The sequence below is a fragment of the Thunnus thynnus genome, chromosome 15 (assembly GCF_963924715.1).
Source record: "Thunnus thynnus chromosome 15, fThuThy2.1, whole genome shotgun sequence".
NCBI lineage: Eukaryota > Metazoa > Chordata > Actinopteri > Scombriformes > Scombridae > Thunnus > Thunnus thynnus.
The window spans coordinates 9050070-9068187 of NC_089531.1; the positions used below are offsets into that span (position 1 = coordinate 9050070).

At 38.1% G+C, this 18118-nt stretch overlaps 1 protein-coding gene across 3 annotated transcripts in view; it reads right to left on the reverse strand.

Moving 5' to 3' along the window:
- Positions 1–10916: 10916 nt before the first annotated feature.
- Positions 10917–18118, reverse strand: part of atp9b (ATPase phospholipid transporting 9B) — a 47750-nt gene continuing 40548 nt past the window's right edge. For all 3 annotated transcript variants that reach the window (XM_067612331.1, XM_067612332.1, XM_067612334.1), the window contains 8 exons: positions 17590–17734; positions 17043–17107; positions 16489–16644; positions 16159–16223; positions 15779–15887; positions 15606–15663; positions 13893–14096; positions 10917–12880 (listed from right to left, as the gene is read on the reverse strand). In XM_067612331.1, coding sequence (XP_067468432.1) covers positions 12744–12880; positions 13893–14096; positions 15606–15663; positions 15779–15887; positions 16159–16223; positions 16489–16644; positions 17043–17107; positions 17590–17734 — 939 coding nt within the window. In that variant the 3' untranslated portion in view covers positions 10917–12743. The remainder of the gene's footprint in view (positions 12881–13892; positions 14097–15605; positions 15664–15778; positions 15888–16158; positions 16224–16488; positions 16645–17042; positions 17108–17589; positions 17735–18118) is intronic.

Consider the following 18118-nt stretch of genomic DNA (forward strand, 5'->3'; position numbering starts at 1 on the left):
ATCTGCAGTTAATAAATAGCTCTGCTGCTGATTGACTCGTGGGGTCTTCTACGTCACGGCGGTGCTGGGGCTCGTAGTTTTTCCAGCCAGGCCTGTTGCTGGTTAGCGGACACCTTGGTAACAGGCCGCCACAGACCAGATGGATCCAGAGCCCCAACTGAGAGAAGAGCAGAGTAGATAATGAGAAACAACACCAACATCCTGGTCTGATAATATAGACTAAATAGAGAGAAAATAAGCCCCTCTTTGATATCAACAAAGCTGTGTTTCACCGCTGTGAGTCACACAAAAGGTGCTGATGTAATTTAATACCAGAGCTGGTTTTACATTTTTTTAGTGTACGTCAGATCTCAAGTCTTGAAAAACAAGTCTCATGTTCTTCGGGGTGAGTCCAAGTCCAAGTCTGTCAGGTCTAAGAATGTTGACCATTGAAACGACACAACATTTGACATCTTCCTTTCAAAGCTGTATGTTTACATAACTACAGACTACTGAGACTCGAGACTAAATCCTTTGAATCCAAATGTCTAATAATAATATATTCAAAGTGTGTGTCTATTCAAGTCCTGCTTGACACTGTCAAAACGTGACACTTAAATGTCTCAAGTCATTATGTTGTCAAATCTCACAGAAGTCAAGTCCTTATTTTATGATTTAAAGCTGCACTAATTCATATTTTCATATCAACAATAAACTAATAAGTATATGAAATGTAAAAGGGCTCACTTGTAGTAATGAACCCACAGAGAAATATCACCCAACATAGCAGTTCCCTTTAGCCTTATGAAGCATTTAAGCATCTTTTAGCTTATTGTTTTGGTTCTCTGGCTTGTAATGTTACTGTTTTGCTTCACTCTCCTCATTGTTTCAGGCCACAACAAGCAGCTGTCTACACTGTTGAACACATTAAACACTAACCTGCCCAGCACCAAAAAGCAGACTGACAAAGTTAGCGGCTAGCTCATGAAGAATTTAGCTGCTTAACAGATATTTCCCTCAGGAGTTGGTGGAGACCAAAAGGTGAGTGAATATTGGACTTAGATTCATCAGGTACACACAAACACGACTCAAAATGAATGATAATGCTGCTCCATGTCTGCTGTTTGCTAAGAAGTTCATCATATCAACTTATATTATGTGAGCGTCATGTTTACAGGTTGTTTCCAATGCCCCTAAGTATTATATAAGTGTTTCATTATACTTTTAGGTTCAAAGTTTCAAGTTTGTTGGTGTGCTCTGCTGCACCTGTAACCACACCCAACAGTGATGTCACAGTGTACTGACACACCCCCTCGGGTACACTTCTACATCACTGAAGCAAAGTTAAACCACTGGAAGTCAGCAAAAACAAGATTTTCAACTACTGTTGAGTTGCTCTTTAATACAAAGACTGACTTTCGCATATTGAGGGTTTAAGGCAGTGATACACAGGGCAATTGTTGGGCAACTCGGATGGACAGCAAAGACATAACTCAGAGATTTCACTTTACTCCCACAGGATTTTTTCTTTACTAGGAGACAAGTGAACAGACCCTGTCGCACACTTTCGTTGCTTGTCCACATTACCCAAGTGCATCTATAAAACAAAAAGATTTAAGATGCATCACATGTAAACATATGTTTTTGCAATCACAGGATTTTCAGATTATAACTGTAGCAGGTTGTAGATTCCCTAAAGTCAAACTGTGTTTATAGTGAGACCTTCACACTGTGCCAATGTGTGTCCTTCACTGTGAGCTAACGGAGCAGCTCAGAGAGGACAACACACATTCAAAGCAACAGACTACACGCAGCATCCTTTATGGTGCAATCTCTTTGGCTAATGAGTGAAACAGTCAGTTATTTTTGACCTATTATCTCACTGTGATCGTTGCTGCCAGGAGCATTGCCCAACTGCATTTCCCAAAGTTTTGCCTGGTGTTTGATAATTTTAAGAGTCTGGGAGGGGTAAAGGATCACGAGTTGGGGGTGGTTTCGCTGTGACAAGCCTACACATTTTTGTTGTCTGCCATCCCGTATGTGACTACTGCGAAAATTTTCAAATACACTGCCCGGTATGACGTGGTTTGGCCGCAGTGAAGTGGAAAAGACCTCGACTCGCTTTCCTTTCCTAAGTTCTAGCCCTCAAATCCAGTGCCTGGCTTTATTTGTGTCTGAACACAAACAAAATGGAACACTGGACAGCGTTGTAAGTTATTCATAAACTAAGAAACAACCAGCCCAAAATACCGGCTTTCCCACTGCTGACTCACCTGTTTGTTTTGGAAAAAAGAATGGGAAGGAAACTGAAAAATTATTACTGTACTTCTTTGTGTTTCTGGCTAGCACACCCCTCACATCATACGTGGACTCATAACTGTGATTTTATGAAGTGTTTCTTGATGTAGAATAATAAAACATTAAAAATAGTCTCTGTGAGCACAAGTTAAGTTCAAACTATGACCAGAAAACTGGTTTAAAGGGATATTAAGTTACTTATGACCAAAGCTTAAAAAGATCTTTGGCACAGTTTACAGTGGACTGAAAGACACGAGAGATTAAGGGAAGGCAAGTGGTGTAGTGAAGATATAGCGTATCACTATGCAAAAATACTGCATGAATAATCCTTCTTTTGTCACTGCTTGAGATTGAAAGGTTGAGTATATTACTGTATTGATCAATCCTGAATCAGTTTGAACTAATAGGCAGTAAATATCATTCTTTTTGCACCTTTAAAATTGGCTGTAATTTTGTTTTTAGGGTTGGTAGGTTGAGTGTTTTGTTGTTATTCAGCCTGTCAGAGCAGTGGTGACCCCCCCCCCCGCCACACCTCACCACCATCCCCGTTCTTACAGTCAGACTTCCTGTCTCCCATGAATGTTCTCCTTTTTTCTCGGCTGCTGTGACGGAATCCCCTGCTCTGTTTCCTGTTTTGAAGGCGCGTTGCTTGGTTACAGCCGAGGGAGGAGTTTTCAGAGCTGAGGGAGCGTTTGGAGAGAGCCGGGAGGTTCATTTTCTCTCCCTAACGGTCCCAGAGCCGGCATGAAATTCAGGCACAACACTGAGCAACAGCTCCCCGTGGCACACAGCAGTTTACTGTCTCTCTGCTGCTGGTCATGGTTGCAGAGGCTCCGTATGCCCAAGTCGTTTACATAAATCAAGAATGGAGCTAGTGTAACTGCAGGGAAGTGTGGTTACCATAGACCAGTTTGTTGCTGTGGTACACACTGAGAGGTAGGCCTCTAAAGAAGTCTGTTGGCACATTTTGGAAGTTTGTGCCTACGTGATTTCAGTCATTATATGCAGTTACAACCTCAGTATATGTTCAGCCTTTTGAATATATTTCCTAATTTCTGGTGACAAACAATGACTGAAGGAAGCCAAAGGCTATAAAGGAAAGACAAAAGAGTGCAAAAACAAAAAGTGCACAAACAGAATATGTTTAGGTCGAGACATATTATAATCAGAGAAAGCCTATTATAATCAGAAAAAATGATTCACTGCGGGTCCACAAACAATCATCCAGTGGGAGGAAGGGAACCAGAGCGATGTCATAATTAGTACAAAGTTCAGAAGGAATGATATTGAGAAGTACATTATGAACAAGAAAAGGCTCAATTGTAAGTGCAGCACTGAGCTATATTAAAATGTTAACTGTTTGCATGAGAGATGTTGTATGTGAGTTAAAGTTGAGACACTGAACGGGTTTATAGTGTCTGTTAAAGTGTAAGAGACAAAATCAGTTGAAGTGTACTTAATGAAAGCAGTTTAGTTAAAGCCCTGTAGGCAGTTTAAATGTCAGTTTTCACTTAAAATAGTTGAAGAGTATGAGATAAAAGCAGCTGAAGTGTCCACTTGATGAGTAAGCACCGAAAGCAGTTGAAGAGATGAAGCACTTGAAATGTAAATTAAACAGCAAATAATAAATATTATTGAAATTTTAGTTGATGTTGAGGTGAGAGATAGTTGAAGTGTCAGTTGGTATATAAGCAGCTTTACAGCAGTCGGAGTATTTTAACAGTCAGTTGAAAAGTAAAAATTAGTTTCAGTGTTAGTTGATGAGTAAGACATTAAAGCTTTATTGACTGAGAGCAATGTTGTCTTTTTCTGGAATTGCTACAAAAACACACAGTTACCACACAATCACATCTGGAAGCTGCCCAGTAAAGCCCAAGTAGTAATTACTACCATGGCTTGAGGCTGAAGGCAATGCGGAAGTACCTTAAAGTGCAACGCCACCGACAGCCGATTGATGCTGGCACCAACTGACTCCCATTCAAAAAGCGTCAACTTCTCTGTAGAAATATTAAGTCAAATTTTTTTTAACGTTAAGTCATTATGGCCTCAATCGCTAAATTAGGACCCTCTAATAAGTGTGCTGTAGGTCATTTTGGAAATTATTTAACAATAAGATTCGAAGACTTACAGGCTTTGATGTTAGCAGAATTTAGCTAACGTAGCTAACGTTAGCACTGGTGTGCAGCGCTCGGTGTTCCCAGTAAGCTAGCATTAGCTTCAGTCAAGGGTAGCGGGGCATGTGCGGGGCGCCTGACATCTGCATTTTGGAAAGACATAAAGAAGTTTATCTTTGATAAAACTGGGCATTCTGCAACAGTTGTGGCTAGGGATATAATCTCTAAGTGTGAATGTAATAATGAACTCTTGTGTTACATAATGAATCCTTTACATGTACTTGGTAAATTCCACATGCATAAGGTGGGATTCTCTGAGTCTTTCCCAAACAAATAACTTTCTGGTTGAATTTAATTTGTACACAGATATTTTAAGACTTAAGACAAACAAGAAAAGTGTACCTATATTGATATATTGTGTAGATTTATCTTCTGTGTCCCCCGATTAACTTTATTGTTATTATCTTTTACCTGTTTTTGGATATTATTTGATTATGTTGTAAAGATCTTGTGTTAAATATTACTTTATATATTATTTTTATTTATTTTGCATATCTCCTATATTTTATTTACTTGACATATAAATATTTTTTGCACAACAATATTTTGAATTGCACAAGAACGCACATTTCAATTTAAATGCTTAAGGTCTGTATGTTAACTTGTTTTTTTTTTTTTTTAAACAACCACAGTCTGATATTACTGGCCACTGAGCGGCTCCACTGGGACAGTTGGGGCGTGTAAAACCTTGCGAGACGGCACCTCAGCGGTGTTAATGATTTATCCTGCTAGTCTGGGAATTGAACCAGCAAACTTGCGGTTACAACCTCACTGCCCAGTTTCAGCATCACAAAAAAATGCAAAGTTGTCTGGACTACGTCTCTGACAAAGATGCAGACGCTGCATGTAATTTGGAAATGACAGTAGCTGATGTATTTCTATGGATAAATAATTGAACGTTGGAAATGCTTCCCAATTGGACCCCTGGATTGAGGAATAGTCTCGTCTTCCTTATGGCTTCTACACTCTTCTCCCCCATGAAGCCAGTCAGGGAATATCATTACCAGTAACTTTATCTCTACTGGTTGTTGTTTCTTAATTCAAACAGGGTGCTGTGGAATTTTAAAACAAGCTCAGTCAGATGGAATATGGCTGGAGAAGCCACTTAGCCGCTTAGTAACAAGATAGCATAATGGCATAATGGCAGGTCTCCCTCCAGTGTATAAAAAAAGCAACAAAAATGTAAAAAAAAAAAAAAACTAAAAAAAAAAAAACTAATTTGACAAATGTTCCATCTGAAATTTCTGCAGCATAAGTGTTTTGTATCCCACTTATGGCCTGGATGAAATCTTGTTTAGCCGAGAAGTGTTTTGCAAAAACGCCTCATCCTGCAGGACTTCAAATTAAGTTATGGAGTCATTTTTTTTTTTTTTTTGTTCGAGGAGACAATTTGTTGTACAAGAGATGAAACTTCAGATTACTAACTTCCATTCTGACAATGTAATAGCTCAGCTGTCATGTTTCTACACTCACACAATTGAGCCTACAGTAGACTGTCGAGCTGGTCTGCTTATGATGATAGATTTAAGACCAAAACTTCAGAAATTGGGGGAGAAAGAGGATCACAGCAATGTATACAATAACCAAGAATGGAAATATAATGAGTTTTCAGGAGTTGAAAGAGAGATATGCAGTAGAAAATTATGACTTTTTGCTAGATATTTAGAGTTGAGGGATTACTTTATAAAGTAAATACAAAACCAAAGAAACCTAAATTGAGTACTTGATGTGATGATACAGATAAATAGTGGGACAAGATTCAAGGCAATTTCACTATACCAAAATCTAAGAGACTGTAAAGCTTCCTCTACTATGTACATCAAAGCTAAATGGGAGAAGGAACTAAACATTGAAATTACATCGGAGGAATGGTTTAGCATGTGCGAAACACAACACACCATGACAAACTCAAGAATATGGAGGGAGTTTGGATGGAAAAACCAAACCCGCTACTTCATTACACCTAAAATAAAGAGTAAACAAACTGGTTCACAACAATCATGTTGGCGGATATGTGGGAAAAGAGAGGCGAACCACACACACATTTTTTTGGGGAATGCCACAAATTACACTCATTTTGGGAAAATGCGCATGTTAAAATTAAAGACATTCTGGGATATGCAATACCTAAGGAATGCAAAGTTATGTACCTAGGAAATATAAATGATTATGCCATTGCTAATGACATATGTATTTAACCAAGATATTATTGATCAAAAGGAAGAAGGCTATAACAAGAGATTGGTATGAGAACCTGAACTGAACCCCCTACTATAGAGCAATGGTTAGGAAATATAAGAGAGATTTATACTATGGAAAAATTACCTATCAGCTTAGATTGAGAGAAAATGTTTTTGTTAATAAATGGATGATGACACAGTGGAAATTGATTATGGACTGACTGATATATACATTTCATGATACTGGTTTTGTATACACCCTTTTTCAACAGTGCACATTTGTAATCATGGCTATTAGGTTTATTTTGTTTGCTTTTGTTTTCTTTTTCTTTCTTTTTGGTTGTAAAAAAGTCATAAGTAAAGAGACATAATACTTTTGGCTATATAAACAAACAAAAACTCAATATAAATATTAAAAAAATCTGAGCCCACAGATGTTTCAGGAGCTTCTTTTACAGAAAAAGGCTGAGAGTTGTTGTCTTTGCAGGGCAGGTTTGGACTCTCATCTGTGTGGGTTTTACATCTACTGAATGTATGTCAACACATCTGACTGTCAAACTGCTGCAGAGAATAAAACTTGACTGAGATTCAGGTGATGATCTGACACTCGTAAACCTAAATATCAGTTTTGTTAAGGAATACAAACATAGGCTCGTCTATTACAGTGAAACATCTTATATTTAAGATGCATCCCAATGTCCAGTATAACTCTCTGTGTCTTAATTAATTCATTATGGCCAAGTTTCGCAGTGATCCTCGGGATTCAAATATTGCTAATTGGTCCACTCTACATCCTCTTTTAGACCTCTTAAAGACTACTGTAATAATCTGTGCTCACTTACATTAAACTTTCTGCTTGTCATTTATAAAATCTCAAATTTGAGGATCAGATTATCTGAGTTATTCATGTCTATTTCTACAAACAGAGAGGTCCTGTCTATAGAAGATACAAAGAAGATAAAAAAGAGTTTGTTACATCAAACTTGGAATATTTGAGCTTTTATGCCTTTTTTATGAGTCATGTTTGTGTCCACCTGGTGACTATAAGTCCAATATTCACTGTCTTAGCTCTGTTTTTGCTCTCTACCAACCGCTGAGGGAAATATTCACTTTAGCTTCGAAGTGCTCCACTGTGTTCACCAGCTAATCACAAACTACCAACTGCCCCCCTGGTGTCCCCGAAGACAAAAAAATAATAGCAAAAGTGCCACCTGAGATGCCCCCAGAGTAGAGCAAACATGATAAAATGCTTTCTAATGTGCCCGTACAAAGGAGAAAACATACCAAAGTGCTGTAATGACTGTCTTAGTTATGGGTAAATCAGGATGAAGAGCCCTATAGAGCGCCTCTCTGCAGGTGACTGGAATTAAGTGCCCTCATTGGTGCCCTTTCAGGGATAGAAAGTGTGAAAGTGCCCTGTAAAGTATCCCCACAAGCGAGAAAACATGATGTGTCCTTTCAAATGAAGAGGATGTAATGTACTGCTATGAGCTGCCGTTGTAATGGGGTCAGTTGCTGTATGGATGCTCTTCTAATGAGAAATAAAAGGAAAAAGTGCCACTTAGGTGCCCTTAGTCTAATATTCTGAACTGCAGAATTGGGTGCCCTTTCAATGAGAAAACATACAATTAAGTGTCCTCTATGGTGCCCCCATGATACCATGATGAATCCACTCCCGTACATTGCACCCTACAGTGCAATGTACGGGAGAAAAACATTGTGAAGTAAAGAGTATATTCTGAATCACCCTATAAAATGTTTATCTTAATTAGCCTTTTTACCAAACATGCATTGCTGTTCTCTGCTGATGGAGGCCCATTGAATGTATGAGGTGTCCTTTATATTTCGGCGCCCCTGAACCTGAGTCCGCCATTGGAAAGAAAGATAACTTGATTTGTCTAACTCAGACTGCTGAAGTGTAAACTGAACTTCAGCTAAACTTTAGAATAGTTTTCTGTGGATTGTGGATTCTGTCCCTTGTCTTTTACTGTACATGGAAATCGCTTATGAAGGCATCTTAGTACAAACGAGAGGAACAACTACAGCGACCAGTAATGCCGTCAGTGTACATGTGGACTTGTGAGGATTGTATGACGATAGACCTGAAAAAATGTGAGCCTTTCCTTTCAGCTAGACTTATATGTATGTATGTATTTAACTTTTAACACCTCACAGTATGAACCTGAAAGTTGCTTGACATCCAGATGTTCCTAGTTTTCTTGCTCTCTTTAGTGCCAAAGTGCTAAATAATGGACTGGGCTTCATGAAGACCTAAAATTTGCTAGTCTTTCAAAAACCAACCATTTCAAAGAGGCTTTTATAGAAGTTGCATTTATTTCTCTGTCACTAATATGAGTTTTTAGAATTTTATGTATATTTTAAACCACTTTGTCGCTTGTGTTTAAGTCTTTAATATATGTATTATTCTCTTCTTATTTCTTTCTTAATATGTAATCATATATTGTACATAAAAGGAAGACCCAGACTGATCTAACATAAAATTGTTTCATCAGCAAACCTCAAATTAATACTCAAAGTCCACATGAGGAGAAGATCCTTCCAACAAAGACAAACTGTTTTCTGTTAGTACTGTAAATCATTATTCACGTGAACATTATCCGCTCCATCACTGCTGCTCGTGCAGCACATTAACTCTCAGCTTGGAAAAAAAAAAAAAAAAAAAAAACACACACCACAACAATCTTCCAAGACGCACTTAGGAACAGTTAAAAGCAACCTATACGGTACAGCACTTCTTTCCCTCCCTAACTGTAGATGTGTAGCTACAAAGTGAAAACAATGAGATGAAAGAGATCATTTCTTAACATGTTAAAGCCATCGGACCATCACATTCATCACTGGGTCGCCTCTCATCCACAAAGTACTTCCTCCTCTGGGGGAGAAATTGATAACACATTGTCTGTTTGCCTAATGACTGCCTTAGATTACATGGTTAAACATATGTTTTTTTAAAGTATACATTAAATCTTCCTCTATAGTGCTTCCATTTAAAGGCATAATCTGTAATTACTTGACAGTGATCCTTGTTTAAAAACTATTTTCTTACTATGGCTCTGTTTATATGCAGTAATGCTTATACTTTACTGTATATTACTCAGATGTTTTGATTTAGAAGCTGACAACATGTGACAGTTATCGTTCGAGTACTTTAAGGGCTTACCATGGTGTAAAAGGTATTATCTGTTAAAACTGAAGACATGGCTTAAAGGATAGGTTTGCAATTTTTCAAGTTGGTCTTAAAACAACAGTCAGATGCACATATTTACATTGAAGCAGGTTTTGCTCGCTGTAATCATTCCTCCTGTTCATACCGGCCATTAGAAGATCCCCTACAAATGTGTTTTCAATGTAAGTGATGAGGGGGGGGTAAAGCCCTATTTATGTGCAAAAACATGGTTAAAAGTTTATCTGAATATAATATGAGTCTTCAGCCTTCTGAGTTAGTCAAATAAAGTGGATATCTTCCACAGTTACAGTCTTTTTAGTATAAAACTACCTCTTTGTGTCTCACTGGACAGTGTTTTCCTGTTCAGCTGCAGTGGAAGGATCGTAAAAGATGGAATTAGGTACTAAAACGTCAGTAACTTTGAAAGATATTGACTTTATTTGACTAATTTGATGGTGTTCCCCATCACTTACACTGAGAGCACATTATGAAAGGATCTCCTAATAACCAGTATGAACAGGAGGAATGATTACAACAAGAAAAATGTGTGTTGACGGTAATTTGTTAACCCAACTATTCTTTTAGGACAGACCTGAAAAATTGTGAGCCGATCCTTTAAAGTTTTACTGGATTTAAGATTTTTTACAAAAAAATATATACATTCCTTCTGCAAGTGAAACTTTGCCAGAGGAAGTATCCAAAACATACTTTTTCAAATAAATTACCTTAATGTGTCAATGCACAGCAGTTGGGACTTTAAGTTTTAGTAATCTGCATTTGTGATGTCATATTATTGCATTGAACAGCGGTGGCCACGAGGGATTTTTAAACCTTTATACTCTGTTATGAGCCCCACAACAGCAACGTATGTGGCATCTGTAATCTCAGAGGAGCAGCAGTATTTTTGTCCACTAAACAAACAACTAAAAGTTCAATAATACTGTGTATATTTGACTGTAATAGTCCTTTACATGGTGCCACATCCTCACTCTGTCAAGTATTTAACCTCTACCTCCATCTAGTGGCCACATGATGAATTTTAAGACTGGATTAAATCTTCCAGTCAAGACATAAAAACAGTAAACTTTCTGGCATCTGTTGTTTCTTTTTATTATTCATTAATCAATAACAATATTATAAATAACAGACATACTGTTAGAAATCGCAGTGTAGGACATGGAACGCAAGTTCACGAGAAAGAAAAGTTTATACATCGACACATACATAGAACACATAGACCTCGACAGAAAACACAGGGATCGACATTTGGAATTGCTCTTCGTAAGAATGGAAATCACAAATTTAAAAACACTGAATGCAATTTGCATTGAAGTGTCGCAGTCCCGCCAACTCTTTCCCAAATAACTACATCCACTATTTGTCTTTATTGTCATAGTGTAGCTACATTTTACAGTATGGTTGCCACAATTTAAACAAAATAATACAGCGATTTAAGTAGGAATTTTAGGAACAATCAACCTGAGTTTAACTCAATTATGATTAATGACAACCTGACTAATAAAAATAGCTAAACTACATCCCATTAACTGAATTTTACATGTACAACAACATTTCCTCGATTGGGATTTTCCCCACTGTGCTTAACCTATGCTTAACACTTACAGTACATGGAGTGAATGATAAAACTCATTCCTCCTTAACAAGAGCTGAATGTCAATGTCCTCTACAGGCCAAAGTCACACAGAAGCCCAGGGGAGTCATGTTTTCAATAAAGGCCTAAAAATACACAGCTTTTAGTGCTTCCGGGTCCTTTTTTGTGACTTTTTGAGTAGTTCTATCATCAGAAAAATGTTTTTCTGAGAAGAGCAGCAGGTTTGAAGCTCCTGGAAGTTCAGATGCGGTTGCAGAGGTAATAAGAAAACCTCTGACTGATTGTTTAACATCCAATGCTCTGAAATGCAGCTTCAATACATTGACATACATCATAATGAGGCACAAAGTGAGCTGCCATATCCTAACAGGAGGACTGGTGACCACCCACAGACATCATAAATGTAAAATAAATGTAATAATCAAGGCCAAATAAGCAGATAATAGGACATTAAATGTTGCTATGGAGTGCTGGTTTTATACCATGGAGATGATGTACTGATGTCATTCACTGTCTTAAAAATGTAAAGAATATAGAGCAGCAAATGCACAGAAATTCAGTTTCAGGGTTTTTTTTTCACCCCCCTGGACAAATAATCAGCATTTTCTTTCTGAATGTCGTCATAAATGTTCTTATTTTTGGTTAATGCACATTTGTACAAGTAGAATTAAACGCAGTGAGGTTTACATTAACAGCAGTAGTAATCAATGCTGCGTGTAAAGGTTTTATTTACAGTAATATTAAAGGAAAACATTAAAGTAAATAATCTTTTTTTTTTTTTTATCCCTTACAGCAACTCAACACTGTTCAAAGATGCAGGCTAGCAAATGTAATTAATACCTAGAATAAAAATAACACTTAAAAAAATTCTGAAGTCCACATATAAAAATTTAAACAATGAAAGTAATGTATCAGAACTGTATAAAATGACACTTGAAGCTGATTTGTTTGAAATGCTTTTGAAAACAAAAGAAGGCAGATTGACCCTTTCTGACAAAAAATGGGGTCAAAGTGTTTCAGGCCTTCTAAGTGCAGTCACTTACTTCATTTCAATCTTGTTGTGTGACAAAATCCGTCCTTATATAGTCTTTTTTTTTATGTGCTCTGTCATTTCAAGTAATCCCAAGTCTCAGTGACATAAATCCAATGAACAATTATTTAATTTCTCTCCATTTTCGATTGTTCCAGTGGTTCTTTGACCTCTACAGGTCGCCTGTCCGTCACTGAGGATCAGTGAGTAAAAAAAGTGCTGAAAATAGAAAGCTCAGAGAAGCACAGAACTACAAAACAAACACAAGTAATCCGAGTTTGGCTCATGAGGATAGTTTGGAGTAGCTCGGTGGTGAAAACTTGCGTTTCAGGTATTTGATTATGTAGAGAGGAAGACAGCTGACCAGCGTGATGGCGGACACCTTCCACAGGAAAGGCCAAGTCGTGATGAACGACAAGTCTGGGAAAGCACAAAGAAGAGAGAACAGCTTAAGTACACATGTCTCAGTATAGTGATTGCACAGGATGATAAGTATTTAATCAAGTAATGCTAAAGTCAACATCACTTGATTACGAGATAGAAAAGATAAAATGAACAGTTGCAATACAGTAAGGAAACTGAAAATCAGATACTGGTCTTTGATGTGTTGGAAGTTTTTTTCATCACAGCGTTAAAATGAGAACTGAACAGTGGAATAAATGGCATGACACAAATGACACGAGAGAATAAAGAAATGCAGTGCAAATTACTTAAAAGACACATTAAAACATCAAATTGAAACGTACAGAAATAATAAACACAGAGAGATGGATGAGATGAATTTACAGGCTGCGAACCTACCAAGGAAAGCTCCAAAGGACACCCTGCCTATGCCTGTTGCCAACATACAGAAGCAAAAGAAGTGCAGCAGAAACAGAGTGAGTGCAGTACAAACGTTGGCAAAGAACAGAAAAGCAAAGGAGGACATTGAGGAAAAACAGGGATAAGCAATAAAAAGCAGAGCTGAGGGTTGAACTACTGCACAACACTTAGGTGCCAGGTAGTGTTACATCAAACTGAACAGAAAGAAGGTGCAGAGAAGAAGATCGTGGCCCCTTGAAGCGCTCCGTCCACTCAATACTGGCGTTAACAAACCAAAAGTAAAGTTATCTTTTGCACGGCTACTGTATTTGTAGTTTTCTGGTATTTGCAGTAAGCAAACATGAGAGAAAATAGGGTTGCATGCTCCATCAAAGTAATTAAACTGCTGTTGTGCCAAAACTTGGTCTTGTGTAACTTTGCAAAGGACTTGAGCTTGAGTCAGAATTTAATATGAGCATTTTGCACTATTTTCATCAAGCTTGGGTACATGAAACCCCTTTAAAAATTTACAAATGCATAGCTTTCAATTTCCTTTAAGCTAACTTTTTCAAAGATACAAGGTTACACTGTATATAAGAACTGTAAAACCTCTGACAAAATGGACACCTACCAAAATACTCATTGAGGAAGGCGAGCGAGGCCAGGTAGCAGCCCAGGCTGAAGAACTCGGCCACCACCATGAGCCAGTGCCAGGTACGAATCGTCAGCGCCACCATCAGGAGCTCCGTCAGGATGAGTGCTGTGAAGGAGATGGCAACCACGTGCACGAACTCCGACTCAAACAGCACCAGAGCACCGTACATGAGGATGCCACCTGGTGGCGCCAAAGGAAACACATCAACCACACAAAATCATCAGACCAGTTTAGTTTAAAGAGGAATGAATCACTAATACTGGATCAATGTCAAGGGGTGAGCATTTTCCTGCAGGATTTCACTTTTATGTTCCACAAGATCTTTGTCAAACGTGGCTCTGAACCAGATAGTTAAAGCTTGTTTTAACCTAGTTGAAGTATCACAAGATTGGAATTATTTCTATCACAACAACTCAGATGGAAACATGTTACGTAAAAGCAAGAGCACAAAAATAACTCAAAATGCTTTATGACAGTCATCTCTCCAGTCATTTTCTTTATAAATTGATTGTTTAGTCTAAGAAAAGTCAGAAAGAAATGAAAGACAGCCATCACCACTTCCAAGAGTCCAAATTTATGACCTCAAATAGCTTTTTTTATCCAACCGGCAGTCCAAAACCGAAAGATATTTCATTTACTATCATGTATGATAAGAACAAGCAGTAAATCATCTTATGTGAGAAGGTGGAAACAACAGGCATTTTTGTTAAGAAAATTTATCTGCAACTATTTTGATAAATCTCAAATGACTAATCATTGCAGCTCTACTTATTATCCATGTGGGACTAGTCTCGGAAAAAAGTAGCTTATAAGAAATCACAAAAAGTATTTTCAAATGACCATTCGGCCCAGATCTGTTCTTGTGAGCACAAATAGTTGCGTGGGACATTGAGTTAAGGATTAATGTGTCTGGAGATAAGGACTGATTCAATAACATTTTTATGAGGGTAAAAGATGCACAATGTGCTCTAGTGTGTCTCACTTTGGTAAATGTCTTCGAGCGTCCAGACACTCACTCATCTTTGGGCGCCTACAGTATTTTGATAGCCTTTCATTTGATCATAACACAACACAAATTGAGCTTAATAGCCTATAACTGATCACATAATTGCTTTTTCATACAGTCTTCATACAGAGCATTCCAGCGAGTCAAACACCATAATGAATTAAGCTAGATTGGTCCCTAATATTTTCCTCCTCTGCTGTCGTCCTCTCATATCGTCTTCACATTTCTCTTTTTTTTTTTCCACAGACCTGGTATTGGCCTTTAATTAAAAACCTTGAGCTGTCAGGAAGTCATGCTTGAGCAGGAACATAGATCTTTCTCACACGCTGCATGGCTTAGCGATTACAGAAATATCGATTTACTGGTCAGACAAAAGCCTGCATGTAAAAGCGGATGGCGGTTGGAAACCTAAGATACTGAGAAACAGAGTTTGAAGGGGCCAGGGGACCCTGGCATTAGGCACAGTAAAATTGATGATATGGTAGTTGAAGAGTTGCTTTGGCAGTATGCAATGCCAGACTGGTTATTCTTCACAGATGCCGTCATATTCTAGATTCTGTTGAAAACTTATTTTTAGTAAGTTATTTGTAGTTATTTTTATGAAGCTAATGTTTTCATTTGTCAGCCACAGCAGCTGATGGTCAACAGATGGAGAACTTTAAGGAAAAGTGTGCACAGCTTACCTTGATACACACTGATTAAAACCCAAATGAGGAAAGTCTTGAAAGATAATGAACGCCCCTGAAAGAGAGAAACATCTATGAGTGCAATATACTTTCACCTGGTACAACCAACAAGAGCTGTTACTGGAAAAAATGAGAATGAAGTGACTTTATTCTAAAAAAGGATACCGTACCTTGGTGAGGTCTTTGTAAAGCTCTGGATAGAGCAGAGCCATCTCTGGCTTTACATCCTGGTCCAGAACCAAGGAAAACACAGGAAACATGGTGTAGATGGTGGCATATCTGCATGAGGGAGCAGTAAAGTACATGGAAATTAACAATGTTAAGATGGAGAGGATGAACAATCAAACTAAAGGGTAAGATTATTATTTATCCACACATCTGTTTCCTGCTGGTGTGAGGCTGTAAGGATATAAGCCATACAAGTGTTCATGATGTTAACAGCCAGCCTCTTAACTGAGTGTATGTATGGAGGTGGTAGGAACAATAATTACTCATTCTCGCTAAAATAAATCAATATGTTTATCATGAGACATTTGAAAAATGTTCATACCCAACCATGAGGAAACCCTGGTACAAAGGAACAGAGGCAAAGAAGAATATGGAAGAGAAGACAGCCTGAGAATGGAAAACAAAAACAGTGTTATAAAAAGTAAGTTAGTTAGGAACTTTATTGTCCACAATGTGGAAAGTTGTCTTTGGCTTCACCACACAGCACATATTAAAAACAAAACAACTAATCAAGAACAGACATCCCAAACAAACCATCAACAATATGACTTTAAAAGAGCAGATGCAGTTCAGAAAAAAAAAAAAAGTGATTAAAATTCAGCAAAACAAGTTTTGTCAAAAAGGTTCATCAGTGGTTTTATTGACACTATACCTGCATGGTGGAGATGATCATCCCTCTGTGCATAACAAACTGACCCAACGCAGCAGAGCGCTTGTAGCTGTTCCTGCCGTGAACCATAAGCAGACGGCCAATGTGCTTAAACTGAGTGATGGAAAAGTCTGCGGCCAGTGATGCCTGCTTCCCCTCCTGTTTGAAAAAAAACACAGGAATATAAACAAGAAATGTTACTGCTGTGTTGAACAGCACTAATATCTGCTTTTAAGATGTTGATTAAAAAAAAAACAATAAAGGGAAATACAGTATGTGTAAACATCAGTTCATGCTCTTAAATGTTGTTTCAGTGTCAATAAAGTTCTTTACAGTTAGGAAAGACACGAGGCCCTCAGAGAAAAGTATAACCAATAAAAAAGGTAGGCCTCCAAGTGCTTATAGTTTCACCACTTAATGAAGTAAGTGCTTAATATGTTTATTCAAGATATATCAGAGCTGCCTGGCCTAAGTCAAGTTACGAGGCCTAATCCAGGAAAACACTTGAGGTCATAATGAAATTTTGTGGTTACTGGTTTAATTATGAAAGCTTTTACCTTTCCTTCGATTCCAATACCACAGTCTGCAGCCTGGATCATACTAACATCATTTCCCCCATCACCTGTCAGAGAATGAAAACATACATTTAAAAAAAAAAAACCCCAGCTACATAAAGTTTTACAATGTCTGCAAGAAGTTATACAAGAAGCAGATGGCGGTAGGTGCCACTCTTAGCAAGCTTTGACTGCCATCTTGTGGCTACAAGAAGTACTACGTATATTTGCTGCAGTTTCTGTGTATGTGTGTTAATATACATCCATTTAGAGCACCCTGCTTAAAATCAGTGAAGTTAAATAATCACAGCTGCAGTTTAGCAACAGGAAAATATTGTGTCTACTTCAGAGGCATTTCATCAGCAGTAACCAATTTAGCTTCTCCAGGACATCAAACAAGAGTATAAACGAATCCACTGGACTGATTATTAAATTAATCTGTTCGATAGATTGTGTTACACATTGTTTAACATTTTCCTCCCTGGGGGAATGACAGGATTTCCCACGCTGTCTGTGGACTGGAGCCAACAAACTTCCTGTCAACACTCACCTATGGCACAGGTCCTGTTGGCTGTGTGCTGCTGGAGGAGCGTGACAATCTGGGCCTTCTGAGTCGGGGAGCAGCGACAGCAGACCACCGCTGGACACTGACACGCCAGCTCCACAAACTCATGCTCGTAATACCTCAAACACACCTGCAACACCACAGAAACAAAGCTATAAAGCATAGTTTACTGAATCCTAAACATTCTGGATGTATTTATATGTTTTCTATCCATACATTGTTCAGTTTGATAAGCCCATCGTGTAAGCCCAAGTGAAAATACATATGCAACTCCTGCATAGATAAACTTTCAGCCCTTGTAGCAAAGATTCAAATTGTTCCATCTCATTACAAAATACTGATATGTTTTCGTGATTCTTCTCCCTCTGCTTATCCTCAAGACCTTGGTTGAACTGCAAAGTATTACTTTTGGCTGAGAATTACTTTTTATTCTCTCTTTGCCTATTTGGCTGCATCTCCAGCATCATCTGTTGTGCAAGGAAATGTCCCTGTGTGCTGCACTGTGTTGTAGTAC